Here is a 27,385-nt window from a genome sequence, read left to right on the forward strand (position 1 = left end):
GTGTTAAGGAAATAAATAATCTCCTGATGAGTGTAACAGCCTACTTCAGGTTCTCAAGTGATAGAAAAACACAAAAGTATTCTGACATGTCAAACCAAAGTACTTTGGCTTGGAGCACCTAAACTCAGAGGCCAGCAGTTATGGACTTTGCAACACACTCCTTCGATTCCCTTATCTGCGAAATGGGGGCATTGCCAAACTTGCCTCCCAGGGAAACTGTGAAGGAGAAAACATTTAAAGAGTTCAATACCATGACAATAGCTGTCTCAAAGTCCATTTGGAAACATGACTTATATAGAAACGTAAGACTTATATAGAAACCACCTGCTAGTAATAAGGCAGCAGTCAAAATACTGTAGGATGGGAAGAAACTTTCCTCAAAGGGTGTCATCCCACCCTGTGCAGGGCACAAAGCAGGGCTCACATGGAAAATATGATACACATAATGTAACTCAATAATGATTAACAACCAAGTTATAATTAAACAGGACCTGGCATTTCCTAACTCCTACATTTTTTACTTCATAACTGTAGTGCTCTTTTAATTTGGTCTTTCACATTGTGTAGGATTAGGTGTCTCTGGAATAAGAGACATCAGTCAGTCGTAAGGGGACATGATATACATAGCTTATCTCCTGACAAGGGCCTGCCTAGGAAAAGGGGGATTTTGCTGTGAGCTAGAAGCTAAGAGGGAGAAAGGAATCCCAAATCAGTAAACCACCATAGCAGACTATCAGAGAAACACAAAACAACTGACACCGGGGGCACCCAGTGACATGCTAGACCTACCATGCCATTTCTTGTCCCACAGAGCACTACATCCCATGGTCAAAGTTACAAAGCAAAAAGTAACACAGCAGCAGTGTTCAGCTCTTTCAGCTCAGAGGGAGTTAGCAGTGGCAACAGAACAATTAATAGTGAGCACAGGCAGCAAGAAATAAAGCACCCATTTACATGTGTATTTATAACCAGCATATATGTATTTAGTGAGCTCAGTGAGATAAGCGGCAGAAAACACGGCTCGTGCTGGACAGCTGGCATTCCAGCAGACAAAGGCTTCAAGACCCAGAGCACCAGCTGAAGGCAGAATCAGTACTTTTAGGGGACAAGTCCATCTCCTGCCCGCTGTGCCCCCCTCCCTGCTGCCCCTCAGAGCATGACGCAGGGTGACTTTTCTGGAAGAATGACCACAATGGAGTTGGGTTATTTCAGTCCACAGCAGCTCAGCTGACGGGAGATGTTACACCGCAAACAACAGAAAAACCATCCAACACTCAGATTTTGCATCATATGGTAGGAAAATGTGATTTCAGTGCAGCAGGGGGGTGGGGAATAGAAAAATAACATATATTCCTCTGCATGGCTCGGTACTGCTGAGTGTTTATGAGTCACACACACCTGGCACTCGCTTGGAGCCTGCCTCCCAGCACGCACACAGCCCTCTTGTTTCGTTGAAACAGAAAATAAACCAGTACCAGGGTTGGTCTCTAGGTCAGCCCAGAAGCTGCACCACCGTGTTTCCTTATCATCACGGATCTAATACGTATGGAGCGTTGCTCTTTAGCAGTGTGGAAGGAAGTTCGGCATCATGCACTGATTTATATTTAATGGAGTTTTATGCTGGGAATAATGTGTGTTTGGCTTCATGAGGTTACTGTTTGACTCAGGCCTGGCCATTAAAGGTGGAAGGAAAAGAAATACAGAAGTGTAATAATTACAGCAGTGAGAGGCCATGCAGTGCAGGATACACCTGAGGGTTTTGAACAGAGTATGATTATAGGATAGTGGATGGGATGCAGTGGAAGCAAAACACGAGTGGGTATGTAGAAGGCAAGGCAAGCAAGACGGCAGAAAGGTGGGTGTCAGATACGTGACTGTGGACCTCTGGGATGTCTTAAAATCTGAACATTACTTTTAAGGACATAGAGGACCAGTAGAATCCCCAGGTAACTCCTAGCAAGGGAAACTGAAGAAGCCCCCCCCGAGATTTCTGGCTGACCCGAAGCTCATCTTGTGCAATAACGCTGCCCTGGGTTTAAAAACCTCACAGGACTGAGTCTATGATACCCATCAGTAACAGGTCCTAGGGCTGGAATAACTGTCCCTGCAATCACTGGGGAGTGGCTGATCAAGAGTCCTCTCATATCAGGAAAAAAATTCTCTTCTTTCCTGTGGATTTTGAATGCTTTAGCAGAACTTTGGCTTATTTTCTGCCCACCCTCCCCTCCCAGCCCTGCACTGACCTCATGATAAAACCTTCTTTCAGCTTGGCCACTTACAGAACTCATAAATTTTCAGTAGTGAAACTTTTCCCCTTGCTCCATAACCTCAACCACGAGGCCATGAATGGCTTCTCTTTCTGGGGAGATGCCTTGATTTTAAGCAGTACAGTTCCACAGGCAAAAACTACTGTGTTTAACACTATGCCAAGTGCCTGTGGTTAACCCCAGGATCCATGGCAAAGTTACAGCGCAGTGACAGCACTGACCCACAGGCAATACAAAACCTTACTTAGTACTGATTTTTTTGAAGTGTGACATGTAAAGTATAATCTGTGCTAAATGCCTTTTGTCCTGTATGGGAAGTACCTCTCACACGGTACAGAAAATTAGGGTAAATCTTCACAGCATAAAACCCCAAGGAGTAGGCCTGAGTTCAAATGGGTCTGCTGGGAACACTGCTGTGGTGCTATAATGCTGCCCTTAGTGGTGCTGAAGTTTTCTGGGGGCAAACTTGTTACTAGCAAATACCATCAGATAACCTTCCCAGCAGCAGTATGAGACTCCTTTGGCTCTCTGCTGAAAAGCCAACACCCAGCTCTCATCTGATCTCTCCACATGGGATCATCCCCTACAGTGTATCCTTCCCTCCAACATTGACGCTGTTTCCCCCTGAAAGTTTCTTTCAAACAGGATCTTCCCTACCCCCAGGGCACATTTCAGTGTACTGAAAGCCTCACGGGTGCCCCAGTAAACAATCTGCTCACCAAAAGTGCGATGCCCCCCACCTCAGAGCCACTCTTGTGGTTTTTAAACGAAGCAGCTGCTGCTCAGACAAAAGCTGATGCTTTCCATAGCCAGCCCCATTTGGCAATGACTCCAGATGCCCCAGCACAATCTACCTGGACCTCAGCCCAGTACTGATCATTGCTAACTGGTCTCCAGAGCAACTGTGATGCAAAAGGCCATGCTGGAGATACAGGAAAGGGCTAAAGCAGTGGAAAGGACAATGGAACAGATCATGTCATCAAAACAGGGCAAGGAAACCTAGGACAAAGGGTATTTTGATTCTCTACAGCACTGCTCCCCTCCACCATCATTCTCAATTCCACCTTAAACACTGTATAGCTTTAAAGTATAGCACATACACAGCCAAGGCTGCCCTACTGTAAAACATCCCTAGCCTAAATGAGAGCAAGCACATCTGTACCAGGGTCAGACAGATAGTCCCAGGCCAATAGTCATGATGTAGCATCTGTAACAAGGATTTGCCTCTAAGTCAGCCACATCTGACTGGCTGGCCCACTTGTCTGATGTGCTGCGTAACAGCTACTGCAGCTATCAGTGTCACCCACGCATCTCCATTGGAAAGATGTTCCATTGGAATGTCCCCAAGTGAGCTGCTGAGACTATAACCATTTAAAAGACCAAACAAAGGAGACAAAAATCAACTGTAAAACTCTTCTTAAGCAGTCTAGCACCCAGCATGTCCCTGGCTAACTTCTCAGACAGGACGTGACAAAAGTCTACTTGGGGCCATCTCAAATCCGAAAGGTCATGGTGGCAAACAGTGACTCTCCTGTGGGCTCCTTACGTAAACTCTGAAGCACAGTATCGAATTCAACAAAGATGCCATTTATATGCATACAGTGGCTTATCAGCAGTAAATCAATGCTAGCAACAGACATGACCATTAATAATAACATCTATCAATCCTTTCCAAACACTGTTTCCTGTTAAAAACACCTCCAAACCCTCACCCCCAACAAGATGCGTAAGAAGCTTATAAGAGCATACTGTTAGAAGCAGTATGAGATGCCAAGTCATAAAACGCTGATGTTTGACCTTTTTTAGGATTATGTTTTGAAACCAAACAGACGTGCTAAGAAGAGAAGGTCTTAAACCATGACATTTAGATTTGCTTCAAGTCCTTTTCCCTTGGTATTTGTGTATCTTAGAGATCACACATGTTTCTAAAGTGAAGTGAACTTGCTGTTTATCAGAAGCTGCAAAAATCAAAATCTTTAAGTGCAACACAGCCACAACTGTTTATGTTACTTCCAAATAAAATATTCAAACAGTTTAAAAATCAAAATCCAAGGTCTTCATTCCAGCCAATTTATCACCTACTGAACATTCCCCCTCACCGGCACAGCAGGCTGCTGCTTAAATTTTAAGCCACCTCCATGAGTACACATTTTTGAAAGTTCTGGAAGAGCTTTAAATAGCTCTTTGCCTAAGTAGCAGTTTGGACAGTACAGCTTTGTTATAGATGCTGAGATCAGTACTGCAGGATGTTAGCTGGATAGATCAAAACATAACTTGTCAGGAAAACACCTCTGGAATTCGATAATGCGGCTCTTCTTCTCTTCTACCCAGGAGTAAACGCCTGGAACCAGCATACCCATATTAAGCCAAGCAGCAGCACTGATTAAAGCAACTGCTCTGCATTCTCTGCAAGTTAGATCTTAGAGAGACAGCTTACTGCAGGATGCTTTACTGCATATCATATTAGCTTTGCTTCCAAGTTTCTGACACGCTGCAATAGTAACCATCCTGCCTAGACAAAGTCTGGCACTTCTGGAATAGGATAATTTTCTTTCTTCTTGTGCCTAGCTATCAAATTAAGTTGTCAGAGCACAGGGCTTACCAGTTACTTCACTTACACTTCAGTACAACTGGGTGATGTACTGCTTTATTTCAATCATATCACAATGCTCTGAAGTAGAAACTTGATTCTTCTGGACAAGAAAGACTCGGAAGAGAAATGGAAGGCAGGCAGGAGACAGGAGAACTGGAGGTTTAGAGTAACTTACCGATGTGATAAACCTGTACAAAGGCTGTCTTCTCTCTGTGTATTTCACTGTGATAGGGCTCAAATCATAACGAAACCAGATAGCTGGGATAATGCGGCCAGTGTGACTGTAGGCTACATACTCCTAGAAAAGAAAGTGGGGAGAAAATAGCAGAAAACGTGAGTAATCTCATTCCACTTGGAGTGTCTGCAATAAAACTGCTTCTGTGGATCTGGCCCTTACTTCACTCTTCAGTATTAATGATCAGACTGAAAGAAGCAAACAGTTAATTCCTATGACTGCCCCCCACCCTTATGAAATAGGAAAATAAGGTCTTTATAGTCTGATAATGATATAGCTGCGAACAGAGAGTGATGGTGCTTAAGTCTCACCTTTATTCAAAGTTACAGAAGTAAACATAAAGGCTGTCATCGATTTCTCTAGCTTAGATCTGTTCTATTTAAATACAAGCAGTCTCTAAGCAGTTGCAAGTGAAGTTTTATCCTGCCAGTATGTAAATCTGGGATATTCATCCAAAAACAGAATTTAGTTTGCAAGAACTTGAAAATCCCTTCTTGTCCATGCACAAAATAGCAAGCAGCAGCTCCTGTCTGAAAGGAACCCTTTGCCTCGGGACCAACAATGTGAATGCGTTGCCCACTTGGTATAAATCACACAGTGCCATGTTTAAACTGTGCTGAAAGCCAAAATGAAACTGTATACACAAAAATATTGGCAAAAGTTCAAAAAATATTCCAAGCTCGTGTGGAAGAGACATCTTCAAATTGCTAGTGATGATCTCTTTCAATCCATTTCTTTAATAACAGCCATCAATCAGACAGAGGACAACATCTCAACACCACATACTGCATACTGCCAATGTAGAACAATCACTAACACCAACATAGCATCACAAGTCACATCTTTTTGAGCTAGTATTTTGTCTGTGCTCTCAGTGGAAACAGATATCATGTTTCAAGGAACAGGACATTTATCTTGACAGACTGAAGAAAAATCAAACCAAAGCAGGCTGGGGACTTGTCAACCAGTGAGAGCCATCAGCATTGGCATGACACACACTGCCTCTTTACCCAGCCGCTCTTCCCTTCTTTAGCCCTATGACCTGCCTGCCAACTTAGATCACCTCTTCTGTTTTAATTCTCCTTCATACAGAGGCAAAGGCAACCTCAAACACTTCAGAAAGATGAAGAAACAACAAGCAATAGGACACCCATAAGCATGACAAAAAAAAAGGATAATTTTATATTCTGTGAGCTCAAAGGGAGCAAGAGAAATAGCATCTCTCTCCTTCAATAATCTCTTAATTCCCAAATTTCCCTCTAGTTTTTCTCAATGGATGACAAGAGAAGCAGAATGTGACTGAAGTCCCTAGTCATGGTGTTTTCAGGGCTGTTACTGCAGAAGTTCTGCAGCTATCTTGGGACAGTGGCTATCTGGGGAAGTGAGGAAACAAGGGTCTAAGACGGAAAAGGGGAGAGGGGACAGACAGTCCACACTTAAAGGCTGTATCAATCTCTTCATACTTGTCAATCTGTGCCAGACTATTCCAATAGCTTCCAATTTCTCTTTCCCACAGATCAGGGTGGGAAACAAGGGCTAAAGCACTGATAAGAGAATTCTTGTTTTTAATGAGAAGAAAATGCAGATGCAGCACTGTTTCTCTGCCCTTCAGTTCTGATAGAACTGACCTCATTTTTTCCTTCCTCTCCCCTTTTCCCCACCAGCAATCCTGCCCTAATGAGTCAGTCTTGGCCAAATGCCCCCATTTGCAACCGTGCTCATGGAAGCGTCAAAAGCTCCTGCTGTCTGCTTTCCGAATTACTATCAGAACTTGCGTCGCAAGAGTCTTATCAGAAAAACAGTTGTGACATTAAGCAGAACAAATACATTGCAATCTGAATACAGGGAGACATCCGAATCATTGGGACACACTGTGCATGCCCAAAAGTCACTAGACAGGAACGTTAATCTAACAAATAGTCGATGAGAGCATATGCTTGATTCCCAGTTACTGCAAACTAGCAGTAATTAGGTATTATAAACCCATTCTGGACTTTCATTTAAAACTATTTGCCAGTCAGGTGCTAAACTGAAATACACTTTTTTCATTAAAAAGTAAACAGGGGCTCTTTTTAAAAGTTCAGTACATTGTATTATTAAAATACAAATATTTTCACATTTAATGTAAATTAAGAATTATAAAGTTATAAGAACTATTATAACCCACTAAAAGTGGGCACTGTGAAATAGTCAACCAGTACCTATTTGCTGCTGCAGGTTCAAGGGCTTAATATCTGAAATCAACATCTATAAAAAGCTGATGACCCTGCTGACTTAGTCTGATATGTGCAACACAATTAACACTGTTTTATTAACAAAACCACTTGTAAGTGATGCTTTATGTGTTAAGTTCCATTGCAGTTTCCACGCAGATGAATCTTGACACAAATCACAAGAGCTCCTGCAGCATGTACAAAACTTCCACATAACTGTCCATCAGTTAAAATGATACATGAGAAAGTCAGGAGTAAGACTACATTTCTCTAGGATTAAAACAATACCACCACCTGCTTTGACAAGCCCTCTCCATCCAACCCTGTTAAATGCCGGCACCAGGAGCAAGACAAAGCTTGAAGAGCTTCAGTTCCTCCTTCTCCCAGCAGAGGCTACTCCTCACCTACAAACAAATGTACCCGGCTGCAGAACAGAGGAGCAAGAGGGAGGAGGAATGATGACTGAAGATCCTCCATGCATCCACTGGGCTGCAATAAGGAGCTTCTTTAAGAACTACCTGTTTCTTTACCTTATTTGCTACAGTATATTGGTAAGAGTATCGCTGCTTGCCGCTCATGTCTTCGTACACCGTCGGAACTATCTTCAATATATAATCATGAGACGCAAGAGCTGTGGTCAGGGAAGGAAAGGGGACGAAAATATACATTAGAATTCAGAGAAAGGAATCACACACAACATTTCAAAGTAAATGAGCAAAATCAACAAGTAAGTCACAGAAAAGGTATGTCCTTCCTCCTCATCTCAGGTTCTGAGACAAAATGACAACTTCGCATCCTACTTTTATGCTCTTTGTACAAAACTTTGTAAGGTAGCTGGATGACACCAGAACGTGCTCACCATTCCAAGACTCCTGCAGTAGCAAAACCCATAGAGATGAGTTTGGGTCACTTAAACCTTCCTAACTGCTTGGAACTACAAATGGTAAGTCTTACCAGCACCACTAAAAGCTGTTCTGGTTAAATCAAGAACCAGCTAAGGTTAGAATTACAGCTCACTCAGCTTCTTTTGACAGAAAAAGCTGAGGCACCACAACCTGTGTAGTCCCATTTCTTATGTACCCATCTTTCTTTCCTTCTCTTCTTTTTACTACAGCTGATTTTCCCCATGATTTAAATGGCTCGCACTATTTTTCATGCTTGCTGAAACAGTTCTAAAACAGAACTCTAAATGATTTCTGGGCAGGATCCTTTAGCCAAGTGTAACACAATTTGGCTCCTGGAGAAAAAAAGAAAGAAACAAACAAAAACCAAATAAACCCAAACTACAACAGAGTTGTTTAGCATCAGGAACAGCCATAGAAATTTTTTTCCAAAAAGTGGACAAGACTGATATCCCTGTGGGAGCCGGAACACCTGAAGCAGTAAGACTGCGCTGAATGGTAGCATGCTCTAGAAACTGCTTTTTGTGTTGCTGGTCATAAAGAAGGACAATGGAAATGTCTAACCTTCCATCCACAAAGTAGAACTTAAGGTAAGATCTAACTTGTAACACAAGAACAAGGAAAAGTTATGGTGGTGGTGTCAGCAGGAAAGGGAAGCTATAGCAGCAGGATATGGGCAAAGACCTCAGCAATTCTGAGTTGGTCATAGCAGAGCTGGAGATGATGTCTAGGTTGCAGAAGGGCTGCACAGGCCATTTTGGGCTAAGCCTTCTCTACGTTACTGGAGAAATGACAGTCAGTAATGTCTGGATCATTTTGGTTAAAGAGGCAAATTAAAGACTTCTGGATACACCAGTGTTGCATGAATGGCCCTGTTTTCCCTCCTGCAAAGAGTGGCTAAGACCTGTAATCACCAAAAATACATACGATTTGAGCTGAGTTTGTCTGCTCCCTCCAAGGCATTGAATGCTCCATGAACGTTATGGACCTGGAAAGCAAAAAGGCATATGAAAAACTTATGCTCTGATTTGGTACTCTTGATCTTCGCTTCCCTATGCTATCCTGTAACAAGGAGATCAGCCTGATTCAGCCTTCCCGAAAACAAAGCCTCAACCCAGTAAAAGATGACCTGAAATATCTTTCAGGGACCATCACCACAGAGGTTGGTTCCAAGTTAAAAAGTTGATTTCACAATGTCTTACAAGATGAAATTCCAAAACCACTCCAAAGCTAAAGGAATTGCAGTTGGAAGAGGCCAGTTGTGAAATTTCATAGTGAGATATTTCCCAAGAGCTTTACATAGTTAACTGTGAAATTAATTTATCAGGCTAAGAGGGAAATAAATGGGAGTCATATGCAGGTTAAAACTCAAGAGTCTCCTGTAAAGGCAGCCCATGTCAGTCAGAGCAGTTGGGCATGTATAGCTTTAACATATTAGCCCAGCTTTCCCACCATACACACTACGCCCATAGAGATGGGAAGGACGCATGCCAACACTGCCATCCATTCAGCTTTTCCTGCAGCTGGTCCCAGGCATGGGAGTATCTGCCCAGAATAACAGGATTTCCATCCCATGCCTTCCACACACTACGATCTGGGAGTCTGATGTCCACCACCAGCATAATCAGCTTGTGAACTCTCTATAGGGAAACTCCACAGGAACAGCTGTAGATCAGAGGTTGCGTCATTCACATTATGTACAGTAAACTATACAGAAAGAACAAATAATTCCATAACCTAGAAATTCCTGATCTTAAGCCAGACAACTGGAAAGAAGAGCTTGGGAAAAGTATTTGGTCATGGGCATGACAAGGTTTCATCTCACTAACAGGGCAATGCAATCTCCTTCCCAGACCCTCTCAACAACTATGTGGATGTATTCATCTCATCCTAATGGCTGTTTCCCTATTCTGAATGCTATGGAGTGGATGATGATTTGCAGGAAGCTACAACTGAACCTGTTTCTCTCCTGAGAAAGGAATTCTACAGGGACAAAAATCACCAGCAAGGTGCTGGTAACAAGCACAGAGCAAAAGCCACAGCTGAACCTTCTGCAGCACCTTTCAATGTGCTGGCGCTTCAAATACTGTACACAACAGTAACCATCTCCAGACTACACATTCAGACTGTACACATTCTTTACTAATTTTAAAAGCATACAAAGAAAGAGGGGCCCCTGGACTGGGCTACACTATTATATTCCATTCTTGATAAAGCCGAGAAATAAGCCTCTTACAGCATATCTGGGCCAGAGACTTTAAGGTCCACTTCAAACACCCTAACAGTAAATATTGAGTGGATACTCAGCGACCAGCTGTATCTATCCTGGGACATATCAGTATATTTGGACTTCTGTTTTGTCCTTGCCTCCCCAGCATCTACACTTCTATTTATATATGTAAGTTGGCTGCTCTGCTTCTCTCTACACAGGGAGCTTGCAAAGCTGTGAGTTAAGAGACAAAGCCACCAGGCATCTACACAACTGCCTATTTCTGTAAGAGCAGGTCCTTTGGTGCCTCTGCCTCTCTTGCCTTTGCAACACGGATGGCATTTGTAATTCCCAGTCTGAGGTTTTACCATGATTTTCCTTGTGGAACATTCTGGGCTCCTATTACAATACTTGCTGTCCATAATTAATCTCTGCTTTACAAAGTGCACAGGTGCGCTCCTTGGGGGAACATGGTTGTTTGTACCTTGTTAAGTACTTGGAAGGGCTTCAACAAGGAGTAAGCTTTTGGCCACAGTAACAAAATTGCTTTGCAACAGACAACTTAAGCAAGTCTGTTTAACCAGACATTCTCAGGACTTGTCCTGCACTAGCAGGGCCAAATCCAGTGCTTGAAGTAGTGGTACGGGAGGCCAGAGAATGGTTTAACAGTGCCAACACTTGTATTCTTCTGCGATGTGGACCTCAAAAAGATCCTTTCTAGGGCCTTCAACACCTTAGGCTTTAACCTCTACAAACACATGTGATGACATACAGCTGGATATATAACTCAGGCAGAGACCAACAGCAGGCTAAAATAACTTCCAGCCTTGCAACTATCAAGGGAAGACAAGACCTCTCACAAGGTTAGAACTAGGATTATTCAGCATCACAATCTAGCACTCAAGAGAATTCTATCATTAAAAACATATAACCTCCTACTTTCTGTATGTCTGTATGTCTTTACTGGCTTACCTGATATGCAAAAACTACTTCACTGGTTTGAATTTTGGTCTCACCTACATGAGGGAAAAATGTACAAAAAGTCTGCCACTCTGTGCATGAATTAATGTTGAAGAATTGAAGCTCATTCCATGCCAGATGAGATACACATCTCTGTTTCACACTGTTTTTCTAGAGAACACAGTGTGTACCTTAGTGGATCATTCTGGCAGAGTTAGTAACAACCTACAAAGAACTAACTCCCAGCACATGACACAAGCAAATGAGAAGCTCCTCACCCTCTTTAAGAAATATGAGCATATATTACATCAAAGCAGGTGGAGATATTCAAAGGTCTATCTAGATAGGTTTAAAGCTCTCCGTACTCACTGGCTCTCTGATGAGACTTGGTAGCACCTGTTTGGTGAACATATCCTTCTTTTAATTTGTGCTGCTGAACTCATGTTTGCCTACAGGATCGGCAGCACCTACATGCTCCATTCCTTGTGTATAGAGATGATGAGTAGCTATTTTGAACTTGAAAATACTAATCAAACCTTGTCCAAATCAGAAGCCAACTACATGTTTGCTAGACAGGTTTCTCACCCCAGAACTGAAGATGTTCCCTCCTTTGCCCCCAACTGTCCAAGACTTCTCATCTCATTCATGCTGATTCGCACTTACTCAAAGACTCCACGGTAAAACAGTGGGAATGCTACCTTAGAGGGCTGATTTCCCACGCAAACTGCAGAACTCCCTATTAGCACTTACCTAATATTTTTCATAATCTCAGTGTGCTTTACAGACATTAAGCCAAGCTTATTTATATGCTAATACTCCAGCGTTCCCACACAAGATATTTCCTAAAAGAAGCCGGGAGCAGAATCAGAAGACTACAAAGCAACGCTTAGACTTGTTAGCATGAAAAAGGGTTTTGGAAGTGGGTGTACAAGAAGCAGACTAATGAGACGTCTGTGCTGAGGAAAGATTACAGAGAGACTGTGGGTAAGCAATGTTTAGGGTGAGTCGCAAACTGGGTGTGCACATATATAACTCCCACCTATGATGCTAACTCCTTGGAAGTAGGCTACAGAAGTGCTGTAATCTGTTCTCATTGAGAAATCAGGAATTGTTACATAACTTGCAACACCTGGTGAAACTCCATCCACTGGGCAAGTGCACACATCCACCTTCTTCCCGGCAGGGAACTGGCAGTTCTAAGTCTAACTTGTGTTTCACAGAACCAATTTGACTAATAGGTGTCTGCTATACAAGTACAGTGAAGTGAATTAAAAGGAACTTGACTGGTGCCATGGTAAAGACAGTAGCAAGCACACATCTTCCCTTAGTACACCCACTGCTCCTCCGAAAGGCAGTCAAGATTTGATTACTGTATTAATACTGAAAACAGTACTGCATAGCTATTTTGCAAGCTGTATTAATACTGAAAACAGCACTGCATAGCATTTTGCAAAGACACGGGTCCTCATTTCTACTCCTTTCATGAAGATTATGACAGTTTTCCAAAAGCACTTTCAGTGTCAGATAAAACCAGCAGTTATTCTGTGACCGAACACTGCTCCCTCCTGAAGTGCCATGTAACAGTTTGCAAACTCTTCTGGACTGAGTGTATGTTTTATGCATGCAATGGATGGGCTTACTTGCCCAGACAGTCCTATCTCATGTCCTCTCCACAGTGTACATGGCCCTTCCATAAAACCAAAGTGTCTAATATTAAAGTCACTCATTGCATTCATTCCCCTAGAGCCAGGAAATTTTCAGGGAAGAGAACTCACCTGTAACTTGTCCCCAAATGAGAGTTTATGGATGATGTGAGTCATGTCAGGATTCTGAGGCTGCGCAGTGGCACTGTGTGTTGACACGTGAAAGTTACCAGGGACCTAAAATTAGTCAAGACAAGGAAGACAAGATTTCACATTTTATCCCTCAAGGCATTGCTAGGCTCTGTGATATGAAGCAGAAATACCTGGATCCATCCAGCCTAACAAGACATACCTACTTAGCAGTGGACAACCTCTGGCATGTCAGAGAAAGGCTCTGAATTACCTTCCTGCACTTGACCAACACCACCATACTGCATACAGAGTGGAGCTCGGTTACATCCCACAGTCCAAGAGTTTGGCACCCTCACAGTGCTGCTGACTAGGAGGTGATGAGTGGATCACTGCCAGCTTTAGGGATTCCTAACACTTAAGGCTATGTCTTTCATCCCTATTAAAATAAAATTCATGTCTCTGACAGGGAACAAACAGTTGCTTAATGTTTTACTCCCACATCTCGCATTTGTAAATGGGCCCACTGCCGCAACACAACCCAAGAAAGCTGTGGATCTATTCCTACTGTAGTACTGGTCATGAGCACCCTTACATTTGAGAAGACTGTACATTAAAAATGAGTTTTATATAAGAGTGAAAAAATCCACTAAAACCAATGGGGTTTCCCATACAAACTAAGTCAGATCTTCAGCTTCTAGGCCTGGCAATAGCCCTTCCAAGCACAGAATGTTCTAGTTTTAATTTTTTAAATGAAGGGAAGTATGAAGTTTCAAAAAAAATACAGATTTCACCTCAGGACTCAGTTCCAAGACAGAAAATGAGCCCTGGTGTCATTCTGATGGGATCACTCTAGAATGCACACACTTTTCAGGTCACTGGCCTCTGTGAAGTGTTTCAGCAGATTCAGCTTGGTCACTGTTACGGAAGGTGCAAGAATTTTTTCCTATCAAGAAGAGGTTGGGAAATCAAGCAACACTGAGGAGTAATTTGACATGGCCTAAGACAAGAGTGGGAGGACGGTTATACAACTGGTATCCATTGTGCTCTCTGCACGGACACCTCACCAGCAGGGCCATGGGAGGCCACATGCTGGTTCCATGTGCTTTCAGGAAAGCTAATTTAAATGACTTGAGGAACAGCAGTGTTCTCCTGGGAACACTTTCAGGTGTGGACACAAGTTGTGTCATACACAAGCTCGGTAAACAGGGTGGCAGACTCTGCAGTAAGTAGTACACACAATCATCACACTGTTACCGTGTTCTCCCTGTTTAGGTTTGAGAACAACACCCAGGAGCAATCCCTGGTCATGTTTCAAAGCCTGGCCACATCCCACTTCAGATACCAGCTCATACAGAAGCTTGTACAATTTCTGACAGGACTGCAGGTCATACATGAGAGGTTCAGGCTTTCAGAGGCTGAAGTCCTGGGCCAGCTCTCCTCCAACAGCAGTCCCAACCACTACAGGAGACAACCCAATTAGTGGCCTATCACAGATTAAGCAGTGAAAGGAGTTTCTCATTGCCTCATACAGCAGCCCCCTTTGAGCTGCTTTGGTGAGCAGAACACACCACATCTAGCAGACAAAACCCTAAGTATTCTAGCTCTGTGCTTTGGGAATTAGTAGAATAAGAACTACCTTTCAAGAAGCCCTTTCCCAGTTCATCATCAGACTATCAGCTGCCAGTAATCTTGGTGGTTTAGAGGTGAGGAAAGAAACGTCCTCTTTTAAAGTCCCTAATCCTTTCCATGCCACAGAATCAGTAGGAGCTTCTGCTTGTTATTTTTAGATGCGATTTAACATGACCCGGGAGGAAAAGAAGGAAGTAGGATTTTGTAGCCTGTGGTACATGAAGTGGCGTGAATAAAGGGTGTGCCCTTCTTAGGACATCAGTGGGCCCCACCACTGCCTCTCCCACCCCAGCTAGTCATCTCCAGCATTACATAGCAAGATTATTCAATCCTGAACACACCCATCCCAGAGAGGAGCCTCCTCCAGGCCTGCATTTTCATTCTTTGAGACAAAAGTGGAGCACCCCAACAAAGCATGCGCAGAGGCCGCATGCACGTATTCCAAACATCTCAGCATGGAGCCGCTTCTGTTATGTTGGCACCCTCTAGTAAGGCACATTCCTGTCATTCTGCGGCTCTTGGAATAAAAGAGCACTTAGATAGAGCCATTGCCAAAGACCTCTGCACAGTGAGTCAGATTTTGGAGGTGCAAAAGTCGCGAGGAATAAACACAGAAGCCATTTGGCATTTGTAGGGAGTTCATACATCCCCTAAACATGAGGCTGCTGCACTGAAAGAGACAAACCGGGTTACAACACAGAGCTGCTCTCTTGCATTAAACAATGCTATCTCAATTAACTGTTTTGGAGAACAAAGTAAAAGCCTGATCTAACACATTTCCATAGGTCATCCTCCTTCTATATGCAGCCTCCTCTCCCCACGCTGTTCTGCAGCATTGAGAGACATAACCTTACCAGTGATTAGGGATATGAACATCAACTCTGCAGCAGACTTTGGCACAGAGACTTTCATGAGCATTTTACAAATGGATCCTGCTAGCATTTCCCTAGCCAGCACACACTCACCTACTGTCATTCCTACTCACCTTGTTGATGCTGAAATGGCCCTCAAACCTGCAGCCATCCCCATTATTGAGAGGTATCTTCATTGAGTTGTCAATATGACCCACTTCGTGCCTTCCCATTTCATCTTGGATGTCTAGCCCAACTACTGCATGGGTGGGAAGAGACAATAAAAAAATCAAAACAAAAGAAATAACAGGAAGGGTGCACAGGGAAAGCACCTTCCCAGTTTTTACTGGGAAAAAAAATCGACATAGTTTTTCCAGACATTTGACTAAACTGCGCTAGTAATGTCATTTGTCAAATGCTAATAATCATACCAGCTCTTCAGAAAGAGCTTTGTAACCGTACGTTTCAGACTGCCTATTTGACACAAATACCATGTCCTGCCAGCTGACTGCAATCTCAATTACACAGACCGAAAAACTTCAGGTAGACAAGGCAGGTGATTTGTGAAAAGCCAAGCTGGAGTGTTCAGAGTCACAAATGAAACCTGGGAGGTTTCTTGCTCCCAGACACCAAAAGGTCACTATGAAAAAAGGAAATGGTCTTCAGAAAGAAGCCAGCAAGGGAGGTCAGCCACTAACACAGGCTGCAAAGTGAGCACAGGGTCCAAGGAAACAGGTGTCCTGGCTTGGAACAGAAAGTGATGGGATATTGGCAAAGGCTGCAGCTACTTGATCTCCATCCACCCTGTTACAGAAGAAGGGCTACTGTACCAGGTTGTATCTGTTTAAAGTGCTGGTTAAAATACAAAGAAAAACTGGTAAGTGAAAAGGGGTACTCACATTCGCAATGCAGGTTTGGCAAACTGATGTTTAGATTCACTTCTATTTTACCTCCACTGTCTTTGTCTGGGTCATCCACATATAGCTCATTAACTCTGGAGGACAGAAAACATGGGTGGGTTCAGGCATGGAGCTACTTTTCACAGGGAAAAAAAACAACAACAACTTGCATGGGAAAGGGAAAAAAGGGTACTTGAAGAGGGGGTTTCACTATGTGATGGCTGCAAGTCACCAGAGAGCAGGAAAAGCCCCCCACAACTGCATGGGGGCAACCACTGTTTAGTTTTACTTCTGGCTTGACAGAAGTGCAGGAAGCTTTAAAGAAGCCGATTTATGCTTCTTGCCCCTTCTCTAGCCTGAGTTTCCAAAGGTGATACCAAATGAGAAGCCAGTGTGGAAGCAGTGGCAGGCTAGTGTGCAAGCCTTCCACACACCTGCGCTATTACTCCTTTTAGGAGGCAAGGAAGCATATGCTTTTTTGTTTTGTTTCATACATAGTTTTAGAGAAAGGCCCCTCTCACCTATCCCACAGGAAAGCTTCTTTGTGTAACTGCCTTTTGTTATTGCCACCCAGTTGACAACCCAGTGGAAAGAGAAGGCAGCGTGAAATAAATCTCTCTCCTTAATATCTCATTTCAATCTATGACTGCTAACCAAAAACAACAACTAAGACTGAGAAGAGTATCTGAGCCAGGAACAGATGGGAAGAAACATCCTGGACAGCAGGATCTAACACACTATTCAAGTCTCCCAAAGAGTAATGTTGTTTCATGGCACCCACAGTGCTGGCACATTCTTCACAGAAGACAGAATGCAGATACAGAGTAAAAGGAATACAAATATTTACTGTTGGCACATTCAATCCATCTGACATGTAAAAAGTAAACAAAAAAAAGCCCAACACAAGCACAGCCGAATTCCTTGAACAGCCCCAGAGAGCCCACTGCAGGGGAACTTGCCACTCTGAACCAAGAAGATGGCAGTATTACCCAGCAGCTCTTTCTCCCTCAAAGCCCAACACTGTTCAGACTCATCAAACATGAAGATTTGATAATTTATCTTCCAGTCAGACACATTACCAAGCTATGGGAATTTATGTTCAAGCAAGCTACATGAAATAAAGTACCTGTAAGTACTCTGTATTATACTTATTTAATGCTCAAAGTGCATGAAAGCCTTTGACAAGCCCTTGCCGAAGAGTCTATTAGACATGCTATTAGACAAACCAGACTAAGGGCAGCTACAAGACAGATTCAAAGTGATTTTGCTCTGGTGATCCATCTCTGGACCATAATGAACTGTTTGCCCTGTGAATTGAGAAGAAACAAGCCTTCACACTGAGAAACACACAGCTGCCAATTCTTTTGGAGGTAATTACTCACAGGTCAGTAGGGTTTACAGACACTCATTTAAAACCAGCACAGCATTTGTCTTCAGCTTCACAGCCCTACCTTTCTCTGTTTTTAATTGGCTTGACAAGTTGCTTGCAATCATTACTCAACGTATTTTTCAAGTGATTAATAAAAATGACACAGAGGGAGGGGAAAGATTGCTCATCAGTGACCTAGTTAGAAGCTTCTTGCCTGAGCCCTCTTCTCTTGGGTGGAATGCATTAAATCTTCTACGTGTTTATTACTGGCAGATTGGGTAGCAATAGGGATTAAGTCATATATCCTAATAGGGTTGTGAGGAGTAGCTTCAGCCAGGATAGGCATTAATCCCCCAAACCAGTGCACCTTCCTGTGCTCCCCAAGTCCTCCCATCAAGATCCCAGCTGCCAGCCAACCTGTTTCATAACAGCACCTGGCTTCTTCCCAGCTCTCTGCTGTCTGAGATGTGGGCCATACCCAGCCAGTGCTGAGGGCAACTCCACATTACTGCCAGAAAGGAGCATTCATGCCAGGGCTGGCACAGAAACATGTCAGGTTCAGCAGCTGAACATCCCAGCTATTTGGAGGGAAGCTCTAGGAAGGTCAATATTTGTATTTGCTCATTCTCAATTTGGAACCTGTCAGAAAACCTGCAATCAGGCATGGTCTGTAAGCAAAGGCACATATGCTGTTCAGTGATAAAGCGAGTGAGAAGTGGTTGCTGGTAGAAGTCAAAGGATGAGCTGAGCACAGGGAGCCTATGGCAGCTCTCACATAGGAAGGCAAGCAGTGAGGTCACTCACTTGCAGAGTGGATCACTGAGGCAAAGAGAAGTAGGCCAGTTTGTCCACGTCACACAGCCCATTAGTGGAAGATAAAGGAAACCAGTTTCCTGTCCTGCACTCCAGTCACTGGACCAACGGTTCCTAACCTGTCCCTTGGGCAAGGCTCATGGCTGCTTCCTCCTCCTCCTCTTTACCTAGTAGCCCCCTGCCCTTTTCCTACTCATGTTCCCAATTTCATAACCCTATCTATCGCTCCTTGGACATCTGACAGCTCATGACAGTCTGTCCTTTCTTCCCTCCCTTGGACCTGAAGTGCTGCCTTTCATGGAGCACCCTGCTTGCTGAACTCTGCTTCTCCTTCCTAGCTCCAGCCACTGCCTCCTCCTGGCACCAATAGCTCTTGCAGAGGGTCCAAGCTAACAAACCCAGCCAGGTTTCTTAACAGGGGCTCCAAAGCGCTCACCGGCTCTGCTATTGAGGTTTCCTTTCACTATGGGGAACCAAAGGCACAACTATAACACATCAGAGACTGCACTTGCTGGAGCAAACAAACCTCAGAAGAAATGTCATAATTTTCAACCAGCTGGAAATTTTACTCCCAAAATACATCCTGGAAACCTCACAGGTAAAGCAGACTCCCTGGGTCAAGACTAGTCCTTCCAGGATCTCCTCCTGGTCCACTGCCACCTCGGTCTGGATGGAGCTGGCAGAGAAGTGGCACTCACACATCCCTTGTCCTGCCCAGGGCCAAGAAGCCAAATTGCACACAGCCTTCTTCCTATTTATTCACATAATCCTGGGATGTTGGGAAAATGCACTATTTACCACCTGCAGGAACTCTCCCTGAAGGGATAACATCTCCAGCGGAAGAAATGAAGTTGGCTCTAATTTATAGCTGTCCCTCCTGGAACATGAAGTGTCCCAGGAGTAACAGTACTTAACAGTGAATCTGGGATGGTCACAAAGGAAATAAAACCTGAGGTTTTATTACAGGACACTGTAAATACAGCTGCTTCTATGGCTGTTGAAGAGAGGCAGCATACAGGGTTGTATTGTGAACCAAAGATGGCAGGTACCTCCTCCAAAGACCTAAGCATGTAGGAGCTGGCATTTCACTGGTGACTGTTAAGGACTTTGAATAAAAGCGGCACAATAAAGCAGGGGTGAGGGGCAGAGCTATGAAAGTACAGTGAAGGTAAGAAGTGGACCTCTGCCCACTGGGCCTCCCACCACTGTTTCAAGAAAGGGAGGAAAGTTTCTTCATGCAGCAGGAGCTGTGATCCACAGAGAAAGAATCTGCTCCACTTCTAGAACGAGCCACTTCGAAATACTTCACATTCCTGAGCGGTGCTGCTGGGCTTCACAGTTACTTACCCCATTTGCTTGCAAACTTGCAGCATTACACAGAAAAAGTTGGAGGGACTCTTTGGCTGAGATTGCAGATCATGCAAATGGCACGCGAGAAAGAATGAAAGGGGGAAACAGCACAAGAGGGCTCATCGTTCCTGTAAGATTTTATCCAAAGAAAGTCAGACCCATTCCCCATGCTTCAGGACTCCAATTGATGACACAACAGCTTTGTTTCCCCAGAAACAAAACTTCCCCAGTAATATTCCCACCCGGCAGCCCTGGCCCCTGACATTAGACACTTCAGCACTTCAACAGCTGAAGAGCCTGTGGCCCTCAATACAAGAGCAGACACTCTGCAATGACCTTTCAGAGCTTCACACACTGGCTGGGTGCTCTCTAAACACATCTTCCTTGTCTTCTGTCCTCCTTGTCCTATTCTCTGCTTCAAGTTTTATCCTGCTTTTTTTCTCCTTCTTTCACAGCAAAGAACCACTCAGCCTCCTCTCCAGTTATCAGCCATACAGAAAATACAGCCACTTACTCCAGCAAGCTGCATTTCACTTTGTCCTCCAACTCCCAGGAGACACTCTCTGGTCTCCATGATCCTAAGACTACAACGGAAAAGAACTGTTCTTTCTTCAGGGAGCCCAAAGCTTCTCAAAATACCTTCTCAGGTGAGCTGTCCCTGCTCCATTTTCCATTTCAGCTCTCATCACCCACCTTCCAGAAACACAACGATCCAAAGCTGAGATTTTAGCACTACCACCTTCTCAGTGAGCCGGATCAGAGAAGATCCAACACATGACAAACAATCCATCTTCTTCTCAATTTGTGGGAAGAAACAACAAGCAGGTCAGCAATTCTCTACTGTGTAATAAATTGTGCATGTGCCTATTGCTCTGCCATTTGTAATCTTCCTTCTATGCCCTGAATCTCAATCAGTTCTTCATTGAGGTCTTTGTCCCAGATTAGGTCTTGGCTCAGCTGGGAAGCAAAGAAAACACACTGTCCTACAAAGGAAGAAATCACAGCTCTCCAGGAGGCAGGAAGAGAAGAAGGGTTCGAAAGACGTCAATGTAGATTTGAGTCAGAAATTGCAAATGACATCATGATACGACCTTCCGCTTCCTGCTAACCCACACAAGTACATGAGGCCAAACGGCATAACAACACATCACAAACGTATATCACCGTTTATTAGGTAAGCTCCATGTTACTACGCAAACATTAATTAAGCTTCTTAGCACCCCTGAGAGGTAGGCAGCTAAGTATTACATCCTTCCACAGAAAAGCGCTTGTCTCAAGGTCAGTCCGTAGCAAGAGCAGGATTACAGCTCCCGTTCCCCTCTTAACTATTAGGCTGTATTCCCTATGCTGGTCTAGTTTGCTCCAGCATTTCATCTGCCCCCACTGGATGAACCGGTGGAGTTGGAGTTGTACCTCCAGTTTGGTGTCAGGAAACATGAGTTGTAGTATTGTGTTCCCCCCTTCTGCTCCAAGGTTATTATTTCCAACGGAAGAAACCCTTCTTGCACCAGGATCACACTCTGCTGACACAGCTTGATAATGCAGGTTGTTAGGTGAAATTTTCATGGGCCAACAGCCACAAAACACTTTCCACGTACCTTGGAGCGCAAAGGACCAAAAAAGCCTTTGCAGGTTATCATACCTACCTGCAAATATTTAGGTATTTCCTGGGCAGGATAGGTAGTAGGTTAAGAGTTGAGAGCAGAGGACTGCAGGATCAGTCTCAGGCATGCAAATGAATCCAGTGTGAACAAGCAGTGCTGGTCTCCCAAGCTAGTGGTGTTTTGCTTCCTCTTACATTAGCGGTACCTGGCAGCCTCCATGAACAGTCAAGTTGTGCTGCACATGATTTGGCCCCAGCATAGGAGCTGGGCTGTGTGATGCTCATACACTGACCAAGGTGTTTTTCATAAGGATGAAAGCAAGCAGGTATCCCCAGTGAGCGATCCAGTCACCTTAAATGAATGAATGATCTGGACATTGCTCATGATTGATGCTTTTATGCAAAGGCAGTATTTTTATTACAGATACTCTGCTGAAGTAATTAACTGCCTTGCAGGGGACACAGCCTTCAAATGGCGAACATGTCACTTCAGACTGTTCCTTGCCTGTTCCTACATTAAAATAAGTCAAGAAAGAAAGAAAGAAAAAACATTGCCAGGAACAGTCTGTTGCTTTCTACAATGTGCTGTGGTAGATTAATTACTGTTGAGCAGCTACAGTCATACCACAACTATCACATTTATACCCTCCTACCCCTTCCCCTGGCTGCCAATGCATGACAGATTAGATTAATTACATCTTTCCTCCTTAATGATGGAATACTTGGAAAACTCTTATTGATCCTACAGAACATAATTCATGACCTAATTACAGTGATAAAACAGCAAGATTATCATCTTGCCAGCTATTAACTTCTAGCACTGATCTGAGTTAATTAGAAAAAGAGATAGGCCATTTCTTCATTCTTGATTTGCAACATAACAGCACAATGAATGAGGAAGACTGCTGAGCTATGCCCAGCAATTTCTAGTCCTCAATCTGCTCTCAACTCTTAACCTACTACCTATCCTGCCCAGGAAATACCAGACACATTTAACACTTTAGCATAATTTCTTCAGCCACTCAAGTCATTTGCTCAGTGCGACAACTGTGTTTGATACTGCCAGTTTTGCTGGGGTTCAAATTTGGAGCACAGACCTCCTTTTCTTTGTGTTTTACAGAATAGAGGAGGTTAATCTAAGCTCTTGTTTCAGACTAAGCTTTCACTCTCAGTTTGGACAGGAATGGGGGGAAAAAACAATCAAGATCCTTTGTTTCCAGAGTTCAACTCGCCATCCACTTAATGGCAATGATGGGTTGTAGCTGAGCAAAGAAAGAAAAAACTTTTTCCCTCACCAGCTCTTCATTGTACTGAAAAGGGGTCATGCAATACATATACAAGATGAGAAACTAGAAGTTTTCTACCCTGCTCTGGGCTCGTCTACACAGGAAGCTAGTCAGCAGCAAAATAGGATGTGCATTTACAGAGCCACATGAGCTTCCCACGTCTGCTCTCATGCGCAGTGTCTTAGTTCGACTTCCTAACTGAAGTAAGCTCCCTCGCACAGACGCAATCTTAGTGCTCATTAGAAATGCCCACACGACTCATGACATAGCTGCTGTGATGCTCATTTGTCTTCCCCACATAGGTAATCTGCTTGGGTTTAGTGTTACGACTGTTATCCTCGAGATGAGGGTGTAATTTCTTGGCTTTCTGCCATCCAGACAAGCCTTTAGCAGTTGCAACTATAGATGCTAACACAATGGGCTGGTCAAGGAAAAACAGCTTTGAAGTTGGGCAAGAGTGACCAAACCGAGATTTCTAGTAATACCAGGAATTTAAGTTGCTACAGTCATATGAATGTAGAAGAAAGTCCAACAGTGGGAAGAAGCTAGCAAGTATTAAGGGTTAGCATGGTGTGCAGCACACTTTATTTTCTCATGTTGCAGCAAGAGTTCAAACCACCACACCAACGTCTCACTTCAGATGCAGACACCAAGGAAAACTCCCACTGGTGAGAGTTAGGCAGTTAATCCTGTGGGTACCACTGCTGTTGAGGTTGCTGCTGATTTGCCCTGAAGCAGGCTGTTGATACACACACAACACGCACAATTACTCAGCATAATAGGGCTATGAGGTAAGCATGAGTCCACATCAGCAAACCTCGTACGTCTCTGATGTAAGGCACCAGGCCAATTGCTCTCGATTTCACCTTGCCATCAAAAATGTGCAGCTATTCCCACGCAATCCAGCTTTGTCAAGCGCATGACTGCTTTAAGGGAAATAAGACAAAAGAGGAGAAAAAACTGCTGCAGTCTCATAGTACAGCTGGCATTGGCAAAGCAGGAAAGCTCTCCCCTTCCATGTGCACACTCCATTTAATCATTCAAATCCTGGCTGACTAGGAAACTTCAAGGCGGGAGAGGTATCTGTTGTAGGAGACTCTTAATACAAAAAGAAACTCAAAGCATGCAATAAATGTTCATGGGAATTGAAAAGTGTGCACGTAAGGAAACTTCTGTATCTTCAGAAGTATTTGATTCATGTGCAAACAAGGCTCTATCTTTGTGAAATAGTATGTCCCCTGTTATTTGCTACCACACAGTTTAAATGGTGGCACAAAGTTCTCATACTGTTCCAGACCACACAGAGCTCCACTCTTCTGCACCCTTATTCCAACCGATGGGACTATACTACCTCGCAATGCACCACCAGTTATACACACTTGAAGGGGAAGCACAAGAAGTTCACAACATCTTTGAACACCTTTAAGGTACTGCGCTTCCCAGAAGAGAAAGCAATGAGTAAGAAAGGGAGAAAGAAAAGTTTACTTCTACTGGAGAAGTTGCCGAACTGGGAAGCATTTTCTTCTGTGACTTTCTGAACTATTTCCACTGTTACTGGGGGAGCCACTTGACAAATTCTGTGGGTGATCTGTTCCCAGCAAGAGAGATTTTGACGACCTATAACTCATTAGAACAAGGTTTTCATATTCTGCAAGCTATTGTGTTGGATGGTCCATGACTAATCAGTTTCCTGCATTCATTTGTCTCAGTGTCTCCCATGACATCCTCTCTAAAATTTTACTGCTTTATTGCTTACAAGCCCAGCTCCTGCTGGGAAAAGCGGTTACCATCTCTCTGATGTTTTAATGAGAAACCTGTCAGCTGAGCATGCAGGAACTTACAGCAGCTCTAACATCCTTGCGGAAAATGCATCATCTTGTTAAGAAAAGACCATGAAGAGGCCTCAGAGAATCATATAGTTTTGCTGTTCAAAAAGAAATCTCTAGTCAGGAAACTACCACTACATAAAGGCATGTGCAGTCAACTAATTAGGTAAATATTACTAATTCCTCTGGTAAAGCATTAAGAAAAAAGAAAACCAGATGAGAGAATAAGATCCAAGATGAGAGCAAGAAAAAGCACTATTTTACTTGACGCCATCTGTGTAGCTTTACTCTATTTTTTAAAACAAGACAACCAAGAGAACTCAGCTCCTGAGAGAAGTGGTTTGATAAGGTGACCCTAGCATTTTACAAGCAAATGCATCAAACTAAATCAAAGGAACAGTGGGTGAGTAAGAAACCTAAGATACCATCTCTAAAGTAAACGTGCAATGGGTGTAAAAATTAGCCAGAGCTGGATTACGCTACTGTCTTAAGGTTAAACATTACTCAAAGTTAAAAGTTATTCTTGAAGCAATATTCTTGACCCAAGTCAGAGCTGCACAAAAACAGTGAAAAAGCCACCTGTGGTTATCAGAAGCCACGTAAAGCATGGTCAATCTAAATACAGCATGTGAACCCAATGTGTTTCAGAGCTTTTTGCTCATCAGTGACATCTGTTGCTATCTGGACCATCACGTAAGTCTGACAGAAGTTCCACCCTTCCCAACTATCCAGGAACTGTGCATCACAGTCTAGTGAGCTCACTGCCACATCAGCAGGATGATGGAGAATGTTTCCTAGAACTCTGGTACCTGTGGTACCAAAGGCACCTCTGTTAATAGTTATTAAGAAAAGTTTACTTCACGGCAAAAGAAGTACAAAAAATGGAGAAAAGAAATGTGATTTACTAAAATACTCACTCTGTGAGCACTTTTTTAAAGTGGAAACTATTTCCATTTTGCTCAAAGATAGGTCCCAAAGAGGTTACCTGGAACAACTTGTCTTCAGGCACAAAACCTGTTAACTAGGTTTCCAGGTAAGGCTCAAAAGGGAAAAGGAATAAGGTAAAATCACACGTGAATTAAGCTATCTGCATGTATCAGAGATCCAGCTCTGACATCAAATAAAGGTACTATCAACATTAATAATAAATCATGTTTTATACAATTAATTTTTCCAAAAGCATCTTCAAAAATATCCAGTAAAGACAAGCAGAATGTGATGCCCATTTTATCCCCAGTGAAGCAAGGGGAAAAGAAAACATCAGAGATCCCACCATATCTGCAATGGGCCCATATTGTCTAAGAGGCAAGACCACGTGAATTCAGCCAGTAGGCACCACAGATTTAAACATACGGTAGCACCAATGAAAAACACACTAATTTTTGAGAATCACTTTGAATCAAACAAGTAGAGAGTAGAGTGCCTATTCAAGAGGAGAGAGGAAATGAATCTTAGATGAGAACAAGACATCAACAGCCTAAGGAAGAAGAGGGAAACTACAATGGAGTGGCACTGATCATCTTAGCATTCATGCTGCCTTACACCTGATCACCAGAGAACTGAAAAGGATCAGAAGAATTTGATGTGATCTGTGGTCACATGAAAAATATCTATTGTGTTCAACAGAGAAATACAGCATGCAGCTGGTAAAGGATCAAGCAGTTTTCTCCATCAGAAGTATTTTAGAACCAAATTTTCCTAGCATACCTTAGTAAATTATAAACTTGAATGAATGAATGAATGAATGAAAATTCAGGCTTGACCAAAAGGAATCTAAATCCCATTAGACAACTAACTGACCTAGTGTAATTGCAAGCATTTTTCCAATTATCTGAGTAAAACTGTAAAGAATCATATATGCATATACATTCAAACAAAGGAAAACATGAGTTTTACTTACATTTCAGTGGCTATGAATCCGGTGAGCTCAGACAGGAAGAGAAAGAGTATAAAGAGACAGCAGCAGACAGAGACTGGAAAAGAGGCAAGGCAAGGAAAAGGTTAGTTTTATACCTCTATCAAAGACAAAAACCGTTTTCACACAGGTGTATTATTCCCCTCATGGATATGCCACCCCAACACACTTGAGAGCTAAAACTCTTTATAGACAATAACCCAGATGAGACCATCAGAGCAGCAACTTCAGTGGCATGCCAACACCCAACATCCTGCTGGGTACCTTAATTCTTGGGCCACCTTTTCCATCTCCACATGGTTCATGCGTCCTCCATCACCAGCACACAATGTTGGCCTGCCAGCATTCCCTCCTCCTTGACAAAGCTGCTTGACAGAGCAACTTCTTTGGAGCCCTTACTCCAAATATAATTTTATTACTACTAAAATCTCCATAAAGGAAAAAGAATCAAATCAACATCTCCTTCCTTCAAAAGCATACAGTGGTTTGTGGATTAGGAGACACTGTGCTTCTTTGGCAAGTTCTAAGTCTGTGTGTAAGTCATCTCAGCCTGCAGTATCCACTAGATAGAGCTGGCAGAGCAGAGACGTGGTAATAATGGACTAGTCTAGCTAATGTGTGATACGTTTCTCATTGCTGATATATTGACTCTTCAAAGAAGGAAAATTCCCAGTGAAGGAACGGCAATGT

At 43.3% G+C, this 27,385-nt stretch overlaps 1 protein-coding gene across 1 annotated transcript in view; it reads right to left on the reverse strand.

Annotated features, from left to right (window-relative positions):
• ERGIC1 (endoplasmic reticulum-golgi intermediate compartment 1) overlaps window positions 1–27,385 on the reverse strand; it is a 58,021-nt gene that overhangs the window by 2,656 nt on the left and 27,980 nt on the right. Inside the window, exons 3-9 of the mRNA XM_061360305.1 lie at window positions 26,681–26,753; window positions 16,534–16,628; window positions 15,769–15,893; window positions 13,155–13,259; window positions 9,138–9,198; window positions 7,839–7,939; window positions 5,036–5,158 (exon numbers count right to left, since the gene is read on the reverse strand). Of these exons, the coding sequence (XP_061216289.1) occupies window positions 5,036–5,158; window positions 7,839–7,939; window positions 9,138–9,198; window positions 13,155–13,259; window positions 15,769–15,893; window positions 16,534–16,628; window positions 26,681–26,753 (683 nt within the window). The remainder of the gene's footprint in view (window positions 1–5,035; window positions 5,159–7,838; window positions 7,940–9,137; window positions 9,199–13,154; window positions 13,260–15,768; window positions 15,894–16,533; window positions 16,629–26,680; window positions 26,754–27,385) is intronic.

The sequence above is a fragment of the Neopsephotus bourkii genome, unplaced genomic scaffold (assembly GCF_033783945.1).
Source record: "Neopsephotus bourkii isolate Nb327-2 ecotype Australia unplaced genomic scaffold, CSIRO-AGI_Nbou_v1 NB_1016, whole genome shotgun sequence".
Classification (NCBI taxonomy): Eukaryota; Metazoa; Chordata; class Aves; order Psittaciformes; family Psittacidae; genus Neopsephotus; species Neopsephotus bourkii.